Here is an 18483-nt window from a genome sequence, read left to right as displayed (position 1 = left end):
GTGAGTTTATGATGTAATGTAACGGCTCCGGCGTTTTCTGGTGGTTTGAATCACAAAATAACACGCCATTTGTTCATCTCACCTGCGTTTCATGTTGTGATGATCAGGACAGAAACACTGAAAGGTCAAAGATGACGTGAACACGCGTGAAGAATTTGTGTAGACGTGATGATGTCACAACACTCTTGAATGCTTAACATTTCACCAAAACATCAAAATGCATTTCTGTCAAAACCTGTTTGTGACTCATTCTTCAGTGGAGCACAAAAGATGATATTTTGAGAAATGTCTCCGAGTTTATGTTCATGCGATGGAAGTCAATGGAGTTCAGCATTGTTTGATTATCAACATTCTTCGAAATATCTTCTTTTGTCTTCTTGACTAATACAGGTTTTGGGGGTGTTAAGGTTTATGAAGTGACACTACTATTTCTGAGACCATTAATGTTCCATATTTGAACTTTTTGTGAAGACGTATTTTGAAGATTTTTCTTATTTTAAAGTGAGGTCCACCTCATAGAACAGCAAACAAGACTCACACATGACGAGCTCTGATTCCTCCACCAACAAGTGAACATGCGAGGAGCTCTGGGAGGAGACTTCAGAGGAGAATCGATTCACGAGCTGTTTGGAGCTGAACGAGGAGGTGAGCGGAGATGACAGGCCTCATTACAGCACAGCTCGAGTCCCTCAGGAATGCTCCCGCTGCATGATGGGACAGTTTGCTGGAAAGGTCAAGAGCAGACAAATCAGCCTGGCAGAAAGCATCTGAAACTGCCGCTGATAGAGGCGCTTCTGCCCCGACATCAGACGCTAAGAAAGAAACTCTCGTCTCTCATTTCTATCACACCACCGGCTCACAGGGAGGCTGCGGCGATTCCTGAAAAACAAAACCTTCTTCTAACGTTTCGCGCATAAACATTGTGCCAACACCAGCACTTTTGTGCAATACGGTCTGGAGCGTATATTGATCGTCCCTGGACTGACAAGAGAATCATTTAGAAATCTCCTCTCAGTTTCTGCCGTATTGACGTCCCTGTAATGGCACATCTAACCCTGTGAAACTCTGACAATTATGAGTCTGTCCTGCAGGTCTTTACAATTAAAGAGTGAATTATCACTGCACTGACGGATCTGACAACACGTCCAGAGATCAGACACACTCAGACTCACATCGAACAAACACAAAAACTCTATTGAAATAAATGAATGACCCGACATCATCTCTGCATAAGACCTTTCAGACTCCGTAATAAATGAATTCATCACAACACGCAATCTTAATAAAACACCACGGCCGTTCTCTTCAAACGAGCCTGAACCAGGATGAGATAAAAGTGACAAAACGTTCCGCGAGCCCAAAACCTCTGTGGTGTAAAAGTGTGTGTGTGTGGCGTGAGAAATCGATGGAGTTTCATCTCTGAAGGCTGAACAGACACCTGCTGGACGACATCGATTGTCCCTTCAGGACCCTCAGACTCGTCCCCCTCCGCCTCACCAATTGTCTGCCTTTTTCTCTTTCACCCGTTAGAACGCGCTCACAAATTTACAAAAGGGACTTGTTCTCCCCGCCCAGGGTGAGGTACCATCACTCAGCGGAAAAACATTGTGAAAATATCAGAGGGAAGAGCCGTCCGACAGGGGAGAGGTATAAACAGTCTAATGATTTCCCCAGAGTTTCTGCCAGCAGCCCGTGTCACATGAAAGCGGCATAAATGGTGACATATCCTCAGTCAGTATCACTGGGAAATCGAACCCTGACATTCTTTTTAGGGCCCGAGCCTCCTCATCAGCCAATTACCGCCGTAACTGGAGAGCCGGCTTCTCGGAGCGCGGTCGAGAATGCCACGAACCTTCTGAGATTACCACTGCCAAAACAGCCTCGACCGCCCCGCGGCCCAGAGGAACTATTTATAAATCAACTCAAAGCGCTTTGGATCAAACGGCCCTGTAATAAGACTTTTTCGCAGCAAATGACGGCCCTGTTTTCACACGGACGGAGAAAGAGAGGACGATGAAACTGGCCGTTTGTTAGCGGATAAAATACATCACATCTCTCTAAAAGTCCTCCACCGGCGACGGCGTCACATCCCAAGACCTCAAGACGCAAGAAGCGGAAGACGCTGACGGTGGATGACAGATGAAAGCAACTCTGTGTGCTCATGAAGATGAGCTGCCGTTCAACGCCCATCACATCACAGATCAGCTGATCTTGAGCTGGAGACGCTTAAATAAACCATCACAAATGAGCTGAACTAAAGACACAGATTACTGCTGATGAGCCTGAATGTTTCTTCAGGATAAAGCCTCTCTGTATTTGTCTGCTTAATGTGAGCTCTTCTCTCTCTCATGTGTGTGGAGCAGATCCCTCTGAAACTCATTAGCGCTGAAGGCCGGAGCTCCGGGAGAGACACGGCGGGCCGGACGGGTGAGCGAGGGGGATTCACGGCTCCTCTCATCACCTCTGAAACAAGAAGTGCTGAAGCACAGATAACCTGATCTCCTCATTATAACCGTATGATCATTTCCATTCAGTCACATTTAGCGTGACGCTCGGCCTGAATCTGTGTTTACTGTTAGCTCAATGCACACCTTTTATTTTGCTTGAAATGATATCCCTGTTATACAAAAAGACAAAATATGCAAATAATAAGACAGCAAACAATAATAAATATCTAGAGACACACACATATATATATATATATATATATATATATGCACAGTATATACACTGTAAAACGTTGCTGTAGTTTTGCAGCAGGTTTTCTGGTAACTTCCTGTAGATTTAATTAGTACATAATATTTTCCTATTAGTGCTATTTTTAATTTGAGTTCAACTTTACTTTAATCCAAATGAAAACACTTTGACTTGTCAGATTCAAACTAAGCTTGAAGAGACTGGTGTCATCACTGATGTTAGCACAGCAACACTGCAAACAATGACATTCTTTTTCTAAGCGTTTTTGTTTTGTTTTCTGGTAATAATATTTAAAACTTGTTAATTACCATCAGTGTTGGTTGTCACTAGTTACTAAGTAATGAGTAACTGTAATTGAATTACTTTCCCTTGAGAAAGTAAAGTAAGGGATTACTCTTATTTTGTCTGTAATTGAATATCAGTTACTTCTGATGTAATTCAACTAAATACTGTATGTTATATATGTGCGTGCAATAGTGGAGCTGACATCAAAATACAAAGTCTATCTCTGTGCTTTAATATATAATTCTCACATTTGCAGTACGTCTGACTGTTAATAAAAGTACTTTATGTAGGCTAATTTAATATTGAAATGAGGAATTGAATACTTTATAGGAGAGAGTAATTTGTACAGTAATCTAATTACACTATTGAATATGTAACTAGTAATGGATTACATTTTCAGAGGAATTTATCCAACACTATTTACCATACATTAACACATTTTATGAAAGAAAATTTAAGAACTAAGTTCGTTTATGTTTTAAACTAAATTTTAAATTAAATCTACAGTAAGATACTGGCAAACCTGCTGCAAAACTACAGTAAAGTTTTAAAGTGTTTATTTGTGATTTCACACGGCCCTAGTTCATATTTGTCGTTTTTTAGATTTCTATTTCTCTCCAGATTCCTATTTTTAAAACGTCCGCTGTACTGTATGAGAATTTAATATTTATCCAAAGGGACTTTAAAAATACATTTAAGAAAACAATTTGTTCTCATGGAATCAAACCCACAACCTTTTAGTCGCTAACAAAACGATCCACCAAAGCTTAAAGATACAGGAACTGACGTCAGCAGCTGCCTCTGAAACTGATGTTTGTTTGTGTTTTCAGATGACGTCCATGAAGTGTTAAAGGCCGGACTCTATTATGGAGGGCTTTGGGATGGAGTGAAGCCGGACAGGGCCGATGTGTGCCCCACACACGCCGGTTGGCGGATCTTCAGGGGCAGATGGATCGATAGCAGCTGAATGCCATCTGCTTGGTGCAGCAGAACGCAGCTCGAGCTCGCGCCATGCATCTTCTACTATTGAAAGGTTATTTTTATGCGAGTAAACAATTCATCCTCCGGTCTCCACGCGTTCTGCTCATTTACCCGCTCCTGGTCGATACCATATGCAAAACGGGCAGAAAAAATTGAATCCTAGGAGTGAAGCTGATGCCCAGGTGACGGCAAATCGATCGGCCTCTCCACTAACCTGTGACGTGCGGTCAGGGTGTTTTATAGCCGATCATGCAAATCTACGTCCCAACAACACAATTCAAAAGCTCCCTTTCTCTTACGAGCCCCGAACAAATGGGGAGAAAAGCACCGGACGAGAGGAGAATCTACTTTTTAACGTCAATTAATGACACCGGGTGGCCGCGCGCGCCGCGTCTTTACTTCTCGCCGCGAGGGTTTCTGGGCCCCGAGGCCACACATATAGGAAAGTGTTCCCCCGCCCACCTCTCGCATTTGACGGGATGATAGGCCTTTCTGAAGCATCATCGCCGCCCCGTTCAGAGAGATACGAACGTTTCCACGCAACGCTCCGCCGGCCGCGCGCTTTACGGGCTCCGGGGATGTCGGCGGGCGGTAGGGGACTGTTGGGCTCTTATTAGATTTTCTGCAGTCCAGCTATTAGTGATAAATGCACTGCTGCATTCACTGTCGAGTGAATCAATGCTGCCAAAGTTTTGTTGACCTACCAGCAATCCATAAAGCCGAGGCGCTCCATTTTTTACCCTCCCCGCGCCGTGACAACTCTGTCCGCCGCGGGGGCTCGATCTCCGGCAGTCCGGCGCTTCACTTGAAAGGCTGTCCGCAAATTGAAATAGTGTCTTTAAAAGCGGGGCAATTGCTGTGACGCCTCGGCTGTCAAAGAAATTGTTTAAAAACCAGAGTCAGTCAAACAGATCCAGTTTGATGGTTAAAACACTGGCAAATCGATAACTTCACACATGATAGAATGTTGTCAAGTGTTAAAAAAAAGCGCCGCGTTCCTGACAACAAACTCCTTATTTTCACAGGCGAGGCGGTAAAAACGGACGCGAGGGGTTTGAGATCGAAGGCCTGGAATGTATGAGGCTGTCAGCTCGAGCCTCCGAAACAAATGACCGCCGCACACTTTCAAACGCAATTATGGTCTTATGAAATATGAATTTCCATTGATCTCTCGCAGCGTTTCCCATGGTCATTCAGCTCTGTGCATGAAATACTCGCAGTATAAATTATGAAAGCTGACTGACGTCATTTGTGTTTATAGGTCAATGATTGTTTCCGTATTATTATTGTGATTATTTTCAGCAGCAGATTAAGAGAAATAGAACCCGGTGGAGGCTGAAGTGAATACAGTCACAGTCACGGCTGGAAATACAGAAGAACCGTTTTGACAAATGAATCACATCAACGGCCTACGACAGTATTTAACACTGACCGGTGTTAATAAACGCTCACTGACCGCGGGCGCGCGCACTACATCCGAATCTCTTCACAACACGTACAGTAATTGTTTGTCTTGAAAAGTATGATTCAAATGTCTGAACTAAATTTCGAGCTGCTGTAATTTATGAAAACTGAAATGTATTATTTAATATTGATGTGTTAAATTGATGTAAATATAGACTAGGCTACATATATTATGTGCCATATTGATCATATTTTTATAGGCTACTGCATGTTAACATTTCCCTTAAAATAACCAGTTCTACTATGCAAACCAGAAATGAAGGTTTGTTACTGTAGTTTAATCATGGTATTTGTAGTATAACTATATAAATGGGAATCAATCTGTTAAACTAATTTAAAGGGGTGGTGTCCCAGACAGGATTTAGATGAATGACTACAGGACTTATACTTAAATAAGAACATTGAAACAGATTTTACGAGCACACCTTACAAAAAAATAACATTACTGATGTATTTTTAGACATTTTCAGTTTAGACCTCTCTAACATTTATTGTAGTCAAGCTTAGTCATAAACCCTGTACAGGAAACAATCCTATAATGTTTGCTGAAGAAATATCTCTACACCCCAAAAACGTCTGAACCAGATATTGACTTTATAAAACATTAGACTGACTGTTTGTTTGTTGAAGGAGAGAATGAATGTGTGAATAATTTTGCGTGTACATTAGCATGAAAGTGTTGATGTTATTGACTCCAGTGTTCAGTGTCCTGACCGTTTGTCATTGATGTGGATCTGGACGTGGTGTGTTCACTCAGCAAACTCTGGGTTGGTCGATGGTTCCTCTGTTTGTAACGCAGGTGAATGACGAACGACGAGCAGCGTGTTAATTTCACAAACACAATGAGGAATTAGAAGGAAATTACTGTACAAATGATGATACAAGTCTTGCCCGACGGTGCTGCAATGCTCATAAATTTTCCTTCACTTACTGCGATTGTTTTCTGGTGTATTTCTGGTGCTCTGAAGGGAACTTGCTAACAAGAACAAACCCCTAACCCCCCCCCCCCACACACACACACACACACACCTGTCCACACACATTTTGGGGAAATAAGCCCAATCGGCTACCAGGGAGAATTATTTTTCTTTATTAAGTGACCCGTGTCCCCGGAGACAGAAGAGCGAGCAAACAATTAATCTTTTCCTATTGGTTGGGTGTAGAAGGGCTCGGGCCGTGATGAAGGCGGCTCTGGTACCTGTGGAGAGAGAGAGAGAGAGAGAGAGAGAGAGAGGGGTAATTAGGCCTGGCCTGGGGAATAAATGGATTCCAGCTTCAAGTGTGCTGAGCTTTCAGCCTGTGACAGGGCTTTACTCGGCACACAACATCACCTATGACCAAAAACAGCAGAATAATTAACCAAACTCAATGTATTCATTGCTGTAAGACATTAAAAACGCAGGCATTAATTGCTCTTCTTAACAAAGTGTTTAATCAAATGAAGACAGAAGCTCGTGTTCACAGTTGGCTAAGCAAGAAAAGCCCTCGCCAGCCCAAAATATCAATAACACACCCGCTTGGATTAAGGTTTCTTTGTTTTTACTTTTTCTTGATTTTAACTCGCACTCGTACTTCTTTTTATCGCATTTATTTTGTCAGATTTTATACTATAAAATATTTTATTAATATTTGAAGAGTTTGTTTCCAAAATGAGATCACCCTGTTTTTAAAATAGTTCAAAAATCCTGTTTTTTACTATGTTACTATGTTTTCATGTTTTTTTTGTGCTAGTTAGCTGTTTTCTTTTATGTTTTTATGACTTTAATAACATAAAACCAACGTACAATAAAAAAACAGAAGAAAAAAAACAAGGAAGTTTCTGAAGGAAACAAACTCTTCATTGATTCCACTGAGATATTTAGTAAAGTGAGAGACTGGACCACAAAGATCTGTGCACTCTCTTTAATAACCACTGACAATCATTCTGAATCATTGTAAAACAAATCTGAAATAAACATCCACACAAATCTTGGAATGTGCATCAGATTCATACATGAGCACACACTCACAACTGAAAACCCTCAGAGCCCCGTTCTCCATCCACAACTACTCTTCATACAACACAAGAGAAACATCAGATCACTTTACATGAAGCATTTATAAATGTGTTCATTAATGATTTATAAGTCATTTACAAAGGCTTTATAAAGCTGTTATAACCGCATCAATAATAAGGGTGATTCTACAATACCTGCCAAATACTGAGCGGGTATAAGATGAACAACATAACTCCCTACAGTCTCCCGTCTGACAGACTATATTACAAACAACATCAAGATAATAATCAATCTGCTTTTGAGTCAAATAAATAAATGAGCATTTATAACATGTGAGTAAGAAATGGCTCACTATTTGGCAGGTATTTTCCTTTCTATTCATTCAGTTATAATGCATTAATCATTAATGAACACATTTATAAATGATTTATGCAGGGAACCTTAATGTGATGTGCATCTTTCTGTTTCATACAAGATTCTTTGTGCTGGTGGAACTAAAGACTATAAACAAATAAAAGTGATTCTTTAATAATCCTTTGACTTAAAGATTGTCACACTTCAGTATAGAGGGCAAATCTCTCTATTAACAAACCATGAACTATGACTTTAATCAAACATTCTTGTGAAGAACTCTTTAAGAGTCTCTAGAGGATTTTAAAGCTTATAATGTTATGATGGCTATGATGTGTTTAAAGGTGTGTAATAATGTTATTATCAGTCCAAACACAATCCTGATATGATCGGATCATGAGAGAAACACACGTTCACAGCAGTTCACACTTTCACACATGCAGCAGCGCTGACAAATAACAGAGAACAGAGCGCTCCGTGTTGTCCTACATTCCTGGTCCGGTTCTCCTAAAAACCTGTGGACTCAGGAGAGGAGGGGGGACAGAGAGAAGCAGTGATGGATTCCAGTTATTAGCAGATCAAAAAGATGGATGAGGTTCTGCTTCAGCCAATCAACATCATCATCTAGATCTATTTAAAGATAGCGCTTGTGCTAATCAACTTATTAAAGGGTGTGATAAAATCAGAGCGCAGAATAATCTGCCGTTGTGAAACACATCTCCTCTCTGATCGATAAAATCACTTGAGCCCGAGCAGAACAGAGGTAAGTAAACTCTCTCTCTCTCACTCGCTCATTAATATTATTTAATGCTCTTCACTTCACATAATGAAGAAGAAAAACTTCGCCACACACACATCAGTGTGTACCTGATATGACATGATTCACTAAATGCATGAAATAAACCAAATGAATAAAGAACACATCATACCAGTCAAATCATATCTATTAAATCTTTATACAAATACATGTGTTCCTTGTTTGTTCTTGTTGCTTGATGGTGCATTCTATAATGTTACCACATTCAACTTTTTTTTTGAATTCGTAAATGCTGAAATTGACCTGAATTAAGTTGAATAAATGTTGTTTATTGTTAATGTAGTTTTGTTAACAAATAATGTTACCAAAACAACACACACACCTTCCTGCAAAAATTCTAAAAGCTAATAAGTAGCAAGCAAACACACATACACGAACAAACACACACACACACCGTCCTGCAAATATTCTAAAAGCAATTAAGCAGCAAGCAAACACACACAGAGACACACATACACACGCACGAACAAATACACAGACACGCGTACACACAGACAAATAATTATTTCTTATAAAGTGTTACCAAAACAACACACACACCTTCCTGCAAACATTCTAAAAGCTAATAAGCAGCAAGCAAACACACAGACACACATACACAGTTTATGTGAAGCTCAGTGTGTCCCAACAGCGTGAGGTCAACATCATGTACATCACCCACCCTCATTACAACCCAAATCCCTGTGACGCTGGTGTCCTGAGGGTAAGGGGTCAAAGGTCAAAGGCAGTGGGGGTGGAAACACAACATGGCCCATTGCACAGAACATCTGAAGCATAATTTAATTTCTCCTTCATCCCCGCAAAGACCTTTATGAGACATTGAAACATAAAAATCCTAACATTAAGACAAATCAAATTTCTCGTATTGTTTATTGATCAATTCTAAAGAGCACGACATGTTTTGTTGATCAGAAGAAGAATGTGTGTTGAATGTGCATGAAAGAATAACACCACTTCATAAACTCTTCCTCACGTCATCTTTGAGCAAAACCTCTGATACAGTCTTCACCAAACACAGCCAAAACCTCTTTACATCTCCCTATAAAACCACATTCACAGACGACACACGAGCATCATGAGTGCTGGTGTGGAATAAACACAGATCCTGAAGTCTCCTCATCATTCTCAAGCCGTGTCTTTGAAATAGAATCAGGTCTTCCTCAGGTTCAACTTCACCTGTACACAGCTCGTGTAAAACACAGCTACTAAATTACTCATCTGCCCTCCTGAGAAAGACAAGAGCAAAACAAAGCAGAGTTTTTCCTTTTCGAGTCTAAAAATAAGGCGATGTTAAAGGTTTCCAGCAGCTCGTAGCCTGCCGGCCCTTAACCTTTCTCAAAGTTGTAGATGAAATGTCAGCTGGAGACCCTCAGGTATAAGTTAGCCACCTAACCGGACGGCACGGCCGTATGAATCACTGTCATTCCAAATGTAGAATCAGCAATTCTGGAGCCGTCCGTTCTGGAAATGTAAAAGCCGGGCCGAGGCGCTATTGATTTTTCTCCCGAACAAAGAGACTTTTGCGAATACATGATACATCATAATCACATAATTTGTACCTTTGCGTCAAACAGGGAAGCTTAACGCAGATGTGAGTTTGTACATGGATCCGATCTTTCACACACATTTGGTGATGTGTCGTTCGGTCAACACATAATATTTATAATGTACTGACAGCTCCAAGAAACCTACAAAATCACAATAACAACAGCCAATAACGTGGTAGGAGAAGGTCGAATAATAATAAAAACTAAAAGATAAAGAAGTGACTTTTAACAGACGATTTTAAGGAAGTGAAGGAAGAGAAAAAAGAGCATCTATCTATCTCTCTCTCTCTCTCTCTCTCTCTCTCTCTCTCTCTCTCTCTCTCTCTGGTGCATCACAGCCAGTTTGCCTGGGTGTTCTCGGACAGTCTGGAACACTTTTCCTGATCTGGTTCTTGGTGATGGATTGTCAATATATGGATCGTCCTGCTCTCTAATTCAGTGAAAAAATCTAGTTTTCCATTAGTCTCTGCCTTTCTCATTTTCAGCGCTGCTTTTCCACCTGTAATTATTAAAGGCAGATTCAAGAAAGCAATTACTGAGCCGCGCTTTCTATCTCTGAAATCTTAATAAGCAGGAAGAAGTTGAGCGCACACTTTCTCTGTTTCAACAAGAGTTTCTGGACTCGTCGCACAACATCAAAACACACATGTTCCCTTCAGGACTCATCTTTTCATCAGTAGGTGCACTAAAAGACTGAAAAGAAACGGATGAGAGGTCACGTGAGAGAAGATCTGCCTTTATAGCGTAAAGACAGCGTGAGGCGCAGCAGCAGTCGATGGGACGTGGTCTGTTTTATCGCTGATGGGCTTTTTTCTCCTCTATTGTAATGTAGCGCAGGCAAACTGTCAGACCACTTTCTGACACGCATTTACATTCTCCAATGACAAGTGACACCAGCGAAAGGCCACAGAAAACTGTTTATTGATCAGAGTTAAACTATTGGATGGAGCAGAAGAGGTGATATGTGTGCAGCGCAGACTTCATCACATCACGTCTGGTGTTAAAGAGCTGCTGATTGCTTTGTAAAGATGTTCAAGCGCTCATCGGCCCTATTAACTCCTCACGCCGCTCATTCATAATCTGCTGCATACTAAACGCCGGCGTGTCGCCGCACATTTACGGGCTGAGGAATTAGAGAACGGCAGCTAATGAAATGGGAAGAACTCGGAGCCAAAGTCATTTGACACTGCTGGTGGCCACTGACTCGCAATTAAATGAATTCCCATTGCATTCTGACCTTTAACACAACACAACAAAAGAAATCTGTCATCCGCTGTTAAATCAAACCCTTACTGCCTCTGAAAGTGCTTTACGCCCGATAACTGAAAAAACCATTTCACTTTCTGTGAACACATTCTCTGGATTCTAAGTGATTCATTAGCCTCTTGAACATATAGAGGTCCCCAAAATAAGTATTCTTCCATCATTTTGAAGAGGGTTAATAATCAAACATCATCAACCCCCTGTGAGCCAACAGCCACTGAGACATTTCTCAAAATAGCCTTTTCATTTAAATATACATATATATTTAATCTTTCATAATTAAATCTTTAAAATATTCATTTAACATTTACATTTGGTGATAAATGTCCTGTTGTTTCTTCTGGACCAGCAATGGTTATGTTTTCTGAAGTGGACTTTAAAAAGAGAAGAAAGACACAGACATCTTCAAGAACCTAAAATGATTTCTTCTGAGGCATCACTCTTTTAAAACCAACAGCAAACGTCAAAAAGATCAGAGAGCAGCGTCAGACTTCATTAAACACTCTTCAGCGTGTGTGTGTGTGTGTGTTAGTGTGTGGGTGTGTATTGATGAACGTCACATCGCCGATAGATTTATGTATGTAAATGAGAGTTCAATAATCCTCCCAGAGCTTAAATATACTGTGGCGTTTGATGTTCACACAAACATCGTTTTCAGTCAAATAAAATCAAGAAAAACCTCAAACACAGACACACTGTTTTAAAGAACCAACCCTGTGCATTATCTGTAAAATCATACACAAAATAAATAAAATACACAGCAGTAAGAAGAGTCTTGAGTGTCTCAAATGTTTCTGGAGGATTCACAAGCGTTTATCCTGGTCTCATATTCAGTGATTTGTGTAAAGATACCTGAGGGAATTCACAAATTCAAAGCAAAGGTTGCAGTTTGAGTTTAATCATTAGGCCGTAGACAGAAAGTCAATTAGTGGAGATCAATATTTTTAAGAAACATTGAAATCCAGCCGATGTACAAGGCCGCCTCTATTAAAGACTGCTAATGCATGCAAATATACAATTATCACAGCATACAACACACACAGAGAGAGAGAGAGAGAGAGAGAGAGAGAGAGAGACTGAGAGAGAGAGAGAGAGAGACTGAGAGAGAGAGACTGAGAGAGAGAGAGAGAGAGAGAGAGAGACTGAGAGAGAGAGAGAGACTGAGAGAGAGAGAGAGAGAGACTGAGAGAGAGAGAGAGAGAGAGAGAGAGAGAGAGAGAGAGAGAGAGAGAGACTGAGAGAGACTGAGAGAGAGAGAGAGAGAGAGAGAGAGAGACTGAGACAGAGAGAGAGAGAGAGAGAGAGAGAGGGAGACTGAGAGAGAGAGAGAGACTGAGAGAGAGAGAGAGACTGAGAGAGAGAGAGAGAGAGAGAGAGACTGAGAGAGAGAGAGAGAGAGAGAGAGAGAGAGAGAGAGAGAGAGAGAGAGAGAGAGACTGAGAGAGAGAGAGAGAGACTGAGAGAGAGAGAGACTGAGAGACACAGAGAGAGAGAGAGAGAGAGAGAGAGAGAGAGAGAGAGAGAGAGAGAGAGAGTGTGTTTAGTTTCTAGTTTTTCTAGATAGTTTTAAGAATGTTTATAATCAAACAACACTGAGACTCATTTAGTTCTAATTAAACATTTTTAGAGTAGGGGAGGTGATGCCGTGGTTCGAGACCGGTGAGTAATTGTGAATGAGTGCCAGCTGTGCGCGCACCGGTTTCAAATCACATAGGAGATCAGGAGCATATAAGAGACCGAGCAACCGGACCGTTGATGAGAGAGGACCGAACCGAACATGTTTTATGGTTGTATGTATGTTTTACTTCTGTGTTTTTGTTTTGTGATTTGTTTTGTTCGCGGTGGTCGGCCGTGAGGAGCCGCCGGCTGTTATTATTTATATTAAAACTTTACTTAAATGTCTGCCGGTTCCCGCCTCCTTCCTTCCCTATCTTGAATCTTTCTACACTCTTCTTTTGGGTTCCACTGATGAGAGGAAAGAACTGACGGACTAGTTGTTTTCTGTCACTGTGTTGTGTGTTCAGCACTCGTGACCTCTCAGCAGGTTTAATAGAGACTCATATTTACAGGTTCACATGTGCTGCATTGAAGGCCACACACGTTCATCTGATATCTGATTTAGTTTGGGCGGCACACAGATGACCTGTGTTCAAATAAAACACACCGCACAGAAATCATTTCTCTCCGCCGGCAGGATTATAAAGAACCTTCAGCCACAGATAACAGAGAAATAAATGAATGAGACTCACCACTCTTATCTCTGCGTTTGCCACCGGGACGCTGAACTTCACATTTGCCAAATCAGAAACAAACACATGGAATTATTTCTCAAAGCCTCAAGATATGATCCAGATGCACATTTTCTGAAAAATATGAAAATAAACATATTAAGAGACCCGTGACAGTCACTAAGAATGTGAATCAGCGAGTTATTAAAGTGCTAGTCAATGAAGAAGAGCACCGCCAGAGGAGAGATAAACCTTTTAGGAAAGAGGATATATTTGTGTTCTGCTCCAGAGAACTGCACACTCACATTTAAAAGCAGATGAAATAGTTTGGTTCAGATGACAAACTGAAGTAATTTCAGCGGCGGTGAGATTTGAATCTCCTGACAGAACACAAATCATTACAGTCTGTTCTCTTCACTTATATTACTGCTCTTATCTAAACACCTGCGCTCTGTTTGATCACGTGAGGTCACTGTATTCTGACCACAACACAACAACAACACTGCTGCTACTTCTACTGGACGAGACACCTTCAATAACACACACAGGTTTAGCACTCGCCACGTATGTGTGTGTTCTTGTGTGTCAGTGTGTGTGCATGTGTGTGGGCGTGAATGCGTGTGTCTGCGTGTGTGTCAGTGTGTGTGTGTCAGTGTGTGTGTGTGTGTGTGTGTCAGTGTGTGTCTCAGTGTGTGTGTGTCTGTGTGTGTGTCTGTCAGTGTTTGTGTGTGTGTGTGTGTGTGTGTCAGTGTGTGTGTGTGTCTCAGTGTGTGTGTGTCTGTGTGTGTGTGTCAGTGTGTGTGTATCAGTGTGTGTCAGTCTGCGTGTGTGTGTCAGTGTGTGTGTGTCAGTGTGTTATATTAACTGAGGTTAAATGTCCCGAGTCTCCTCAAATGCAGATAATTAGAGTTCATTTAATTTCAGGATCTGTGTTCATTTTTTTATTTAAATATAAGAATTCCGTCATCATTTACTCACGCTTAAGTCATTTCAAACCTGTGTGACTTTCTTTCTTCCGCAGAACACAAAAGAAGATACTTTGAAGAATGTTGTTAACTGGACTTCATTCACCTTTGTTGGTTTTGTGTTCATTCAATAGAAGTGAATGGCGTTTAATGCTGCTCGGTTGCCAACTTTCTTCAAAATATCTTCTTTTGTCATATAGGTTTGAGATATGAGGGCGAGTAAATGAGTAGATGATGACAGAATGAACTATCACTTACTTGTTTAGGTGTTTCACATGAACAGAAAACACACACAGATGTTAAATGTGTATTCAGGTAGTTATCTGTGTCTTATGGTGTGACAGCAACAAGAAAAGAAACTAAAAGATAAATCTCTCTTACATTTACATTTATTCATTTGGCAGACGCTTTTATCCAAAGCGACTCTTACGCTATTTATATTTTAAAGGTAAATATTAATAATAATAATAATGTATATATTTATTGATTTTCTACATTTTTCGCAGTCACACCATAAGACGTGTACAGACAATTCCTCATCTGATGCTCCACACTCAAAAAACATGTTGTTGAACAAACTTAATTAAATTAAGGAAAACTTTTCCAACATAATCTAATATGTTTGAAACGATTCTTTATAATCTTGTTGTATAAATTAATTTGTGTCATATACTGTAGCTATGTACTATTGCATGAAAACAATATAAAAAAAAACAATTTTATCTTTAAGATTATTTAATGAAAGCACTCAAAAACATTTATTTATAGTATACATTTTTAACATTAATTAGAAATTACTTAAATGAAGAGATCTGATGATTATTCAGGGTAAAAAAATTTTAAATACTTCATTAAACATAAAAATCACCCGCCTGTCAGTTCACACTCAACACAATGATTGATGAGAGAATGACACACAAATCACTGATAGATCTCAGAATGTGAAGCTGATATTTATCTACTCGTACTGCACAAGAGGAACATGAATGTAATCAGTCACTCATGCAATAAACTTTACTGACCTCATGTTGTCTCAGACCAGCGTGTGAAGAAGAGATCTGAGGATTTATAAAGACCAAAGCTTCATCCAGCAGCTGTAGTAAATCTAGAATGTTCTTGACTGTATCGGAATATAACTGAAGAACACAATGAGTTCATGATGTCCAACAATACACAGCAAACATGAGCAACAGTACAAATAGACACAGGAGTCATCCGATCCCCTGTCATCTAAATACTGTAGAGACATAAAAAGCACACAACATATATATATATAAATATATATATATATATATATATATATATATATATATATAAGAAGAGTTTGGTTCCTAAATGAGTTAACTCCGTTTTTAAAATTAAAAAAATCAAGTTTTGATTTAATCCATAATAACTCAACAAATACAGCTCACTAACACAATAAAAACATAACATGACAAAAAAACATGACTTCTGAATTTTTTATCATTTCATTATCTCATTTCAGAAGCAAACTCTTCATATATAAATACTGTACATAGTTTATGTTTTAAATGAAATAATGCATGGAGATAAGTAATACCCATGTTTCCCAGTGGAGGAGATGTGAGCGTGTGGAGACGTTCAGATGAAACTCGCTCACACAAACACCTGCAGCAGGTGAAGGAGGATCTTCATCATCATGTTGATGTTCCTCACAGACTGTAATATGACAGATGATCAATATGAGCGAGCTGGAGTTAAAGATGCTCGCTGGGCTCTGTGTGATGTATATGCAGAGATGGGAAACGCTCCACAGCTCTTGTCAAGAACTCTGACAGTCTTATTGCTCTCTTTAACACACTAGTGACATTCTGAAGAGATGCTTGAAATTCACATCATCAACTCTCTCTCTCTCGCTCTCTCTCTCTCGCTCTCTCTCGCTCTCTCGCTCTCTCGCTCTCTCGCTCTCTCGCTCTCTCGCTCTCTCGCTCTCTCGCTCTCTCGCTCTCTCTCTCTCCTCTCTTCAATAACAGGACGATGACACTGAAAAAGAGAAAACTAAAGGAACATTTCTCGTTCTCATACACATGACAGATTCGCATTAGGAAACTGAAAACTCAAGTGACATTAAGAACCAAAACATCACCACGACTTGTGATCCTTCATTCAGTCCTTTATTAAATCACAGATACTGTCGCACAGAAAGGTAGAGTAAAAAATACTTAAAAATCTGTAAGGAGGATGATTTAACTGAAACTAAACCAATTCAAAACAATTCAGGCTACAGAGCAAATTAAAAATATACAAATGTAAATATGTCCAAATGAGAAGCAAAGCTGTGGACAGAAATGCAGATCTGACAGATTCCTGACGTTGATGATTAATAAGAATACTCCTAAATACTGACGGTGAGATTAATGATTCATTGAATACATTCAAGAGCAAAAGATAAGATTCAGAAGGCCGTCCCCTGTCGGATCATCAGCACTTGAAATCAGAGTTACGTGACATTTCATCAGAATAATATTGATAGATGTGAAAGTAAAAGCGTGTGATGTTTCATCTGTGATCCTTAAACATCACAAAGTCCGTGGAGATTCATCATGTTTTATTGTGGTAGTGTCCTGACGTCCGTGCAGCCGTTCTTCAGGGTTAGTGTGATCATGCGATAGCTTTGGCTTCAGGTAAGAATGCCTCCCAGTATTTTATTAGCTGAAAAACACAGACGAATCAAAGACTGAATGAACAAGAAACATGAATTTCAGTCTTGATTTGAAACCTTTGATACCTGCTGTTGAGTATGGACCAGTGACTCCAGATATTTCAGGACGACCAGTTTAAAATCCTTCACTCGATCTTTCTGTGAGGAGAAAGAGATGCTCACGTCAGAGAAACAAGATGTTGGTTTTCAGGGAAAAAAACACCCGCTGACGGCCCAACTCACCTCAAATCTGCCAACCTCACGCCGGATGCTTTTTGAGATCTGCTCGAAATCTCGTTCACCCTGTTGTACTTTACCTTCCCACTGCACACACACACACACACGTGAGACACAAGAAAAAGACACTTGTGTGTAAAAGTTCTTCTTCAGAAGAGTGAATGTGTGGAGCGTCATGTGAGCGATGATGATGATGTCCAACATAAAGTGATGTATGATAAATGACACATCAGTCCATGAACATTAAACAAAGCAGCTGTGATGAGGTGAAGGATGAAATCATCAATAAACATAATTTAGACCATCACGGTGTAAATACTGTAAGCGTTATGAAGTGTTTTAAAGACCAGACGTGATGTAAGACAGCAAATAATATCAAAGCAAAGGTCCTACCTCCAGAATCTCCTTTGAGGGGCGTGACGGGAAAATGCAGAAATGAAAGAAGCTGATAATGTTTGTGCTTAAAACACTCTGCTGTTCATTGACTCAATGGTGCAAAATAAACACTGAGCGCTAAAACATCACAGCAAATCAAATCAAACACCCAAACCCTCAACTAAACATTCTGTGACGGGTGTAAATAAAGACATACAGTTGGAACATGTTTTTACCTCTTTGATTTCATCTTTGGCCTGCTGAAGTTTGTCGGGTTTATTGGCGTACTGAAGTTTGGCCTCCGCCTCTCTCTTCCTCTGCAGCATCACCTGAGCGTCCTGCCATTTAGCCCACGTCTTCATCCGGTGGTCAAACACACCCTGACACACACACAAAACTTTCTTTCTCATTCTGAAAGAAAACTCTCACTCTCTCTCTCTCAGTATTTGTATGAGGCCGCTCACTTTGACAGCGGTGAGGAGACGGACATAATCTCCCAGAAGCTCAGAGAAGTGATAGAAATCAGCATAGGTCTGTTCCTGATGTAACTGATCGATCTTCTCCTCCACCTCCGCCAGCTGAGAGAGTGCCCGCGACAGCGCCGTGTGATCCTC

General features: G+C 40.4%; 1 protein-coding gene across 1 annotated transcript in view; it reads right to left on the bottom strand.

The window, feature by feature from the left end:
* Positions 1-16708: 16708 nt before the first annotated feature.
* Positions 16709-18483, bottom strand: part of snx2 (sorting nexin 2) — a 9179-nt gene continuing 7404 nt past the window's right edge. Inside the window, exons 11-15 of the mRNA XM_056729552.1 lie at positions 18334-18483; positions 18106-18249; positions 17501-17581; positions 17345-17416; positions 16709-17268 (exon numbers count right to left, since the gene is read on the bottom strand). The exon at positions 18334-18483 is cut by the window's right edge and continues 56 nt beyond it. Of these exons, the coding sequence (XP_056585530.1) occupies positions 17218-17268; positions 17345-17416; positions 17501-17581; positions 18106-18249; positions 18334-18483 (498 nt within the window). The 3' untranslated portion in view covers positions 16709-17217. The remainder of the gene's footprint in view (positions 17269-17344; positions 17417-17500; positions 17582-18105; positions 18250-18333) is intronic.

Source organism: Triplophysa dalaica, chromosome 18 (genome assembly GCF_015846415.1).
Source record: "Triplophysa dalaica isolate WHDGS20190420 chromosome 18, ASM1584641v1, whole genome shotgun sequence".
NCBI lineage: Eukaryota > Metazoa > Chordata > Actinopteri > Cypriniformes > Nemacheilidae > Triplophysa > Triplophysa dalaica.
The sequence above is the reverse complement of the archived record's forward strand: the minus strand, read 5'-3'. Positions and strand labels throughout refer to the sequence as shown.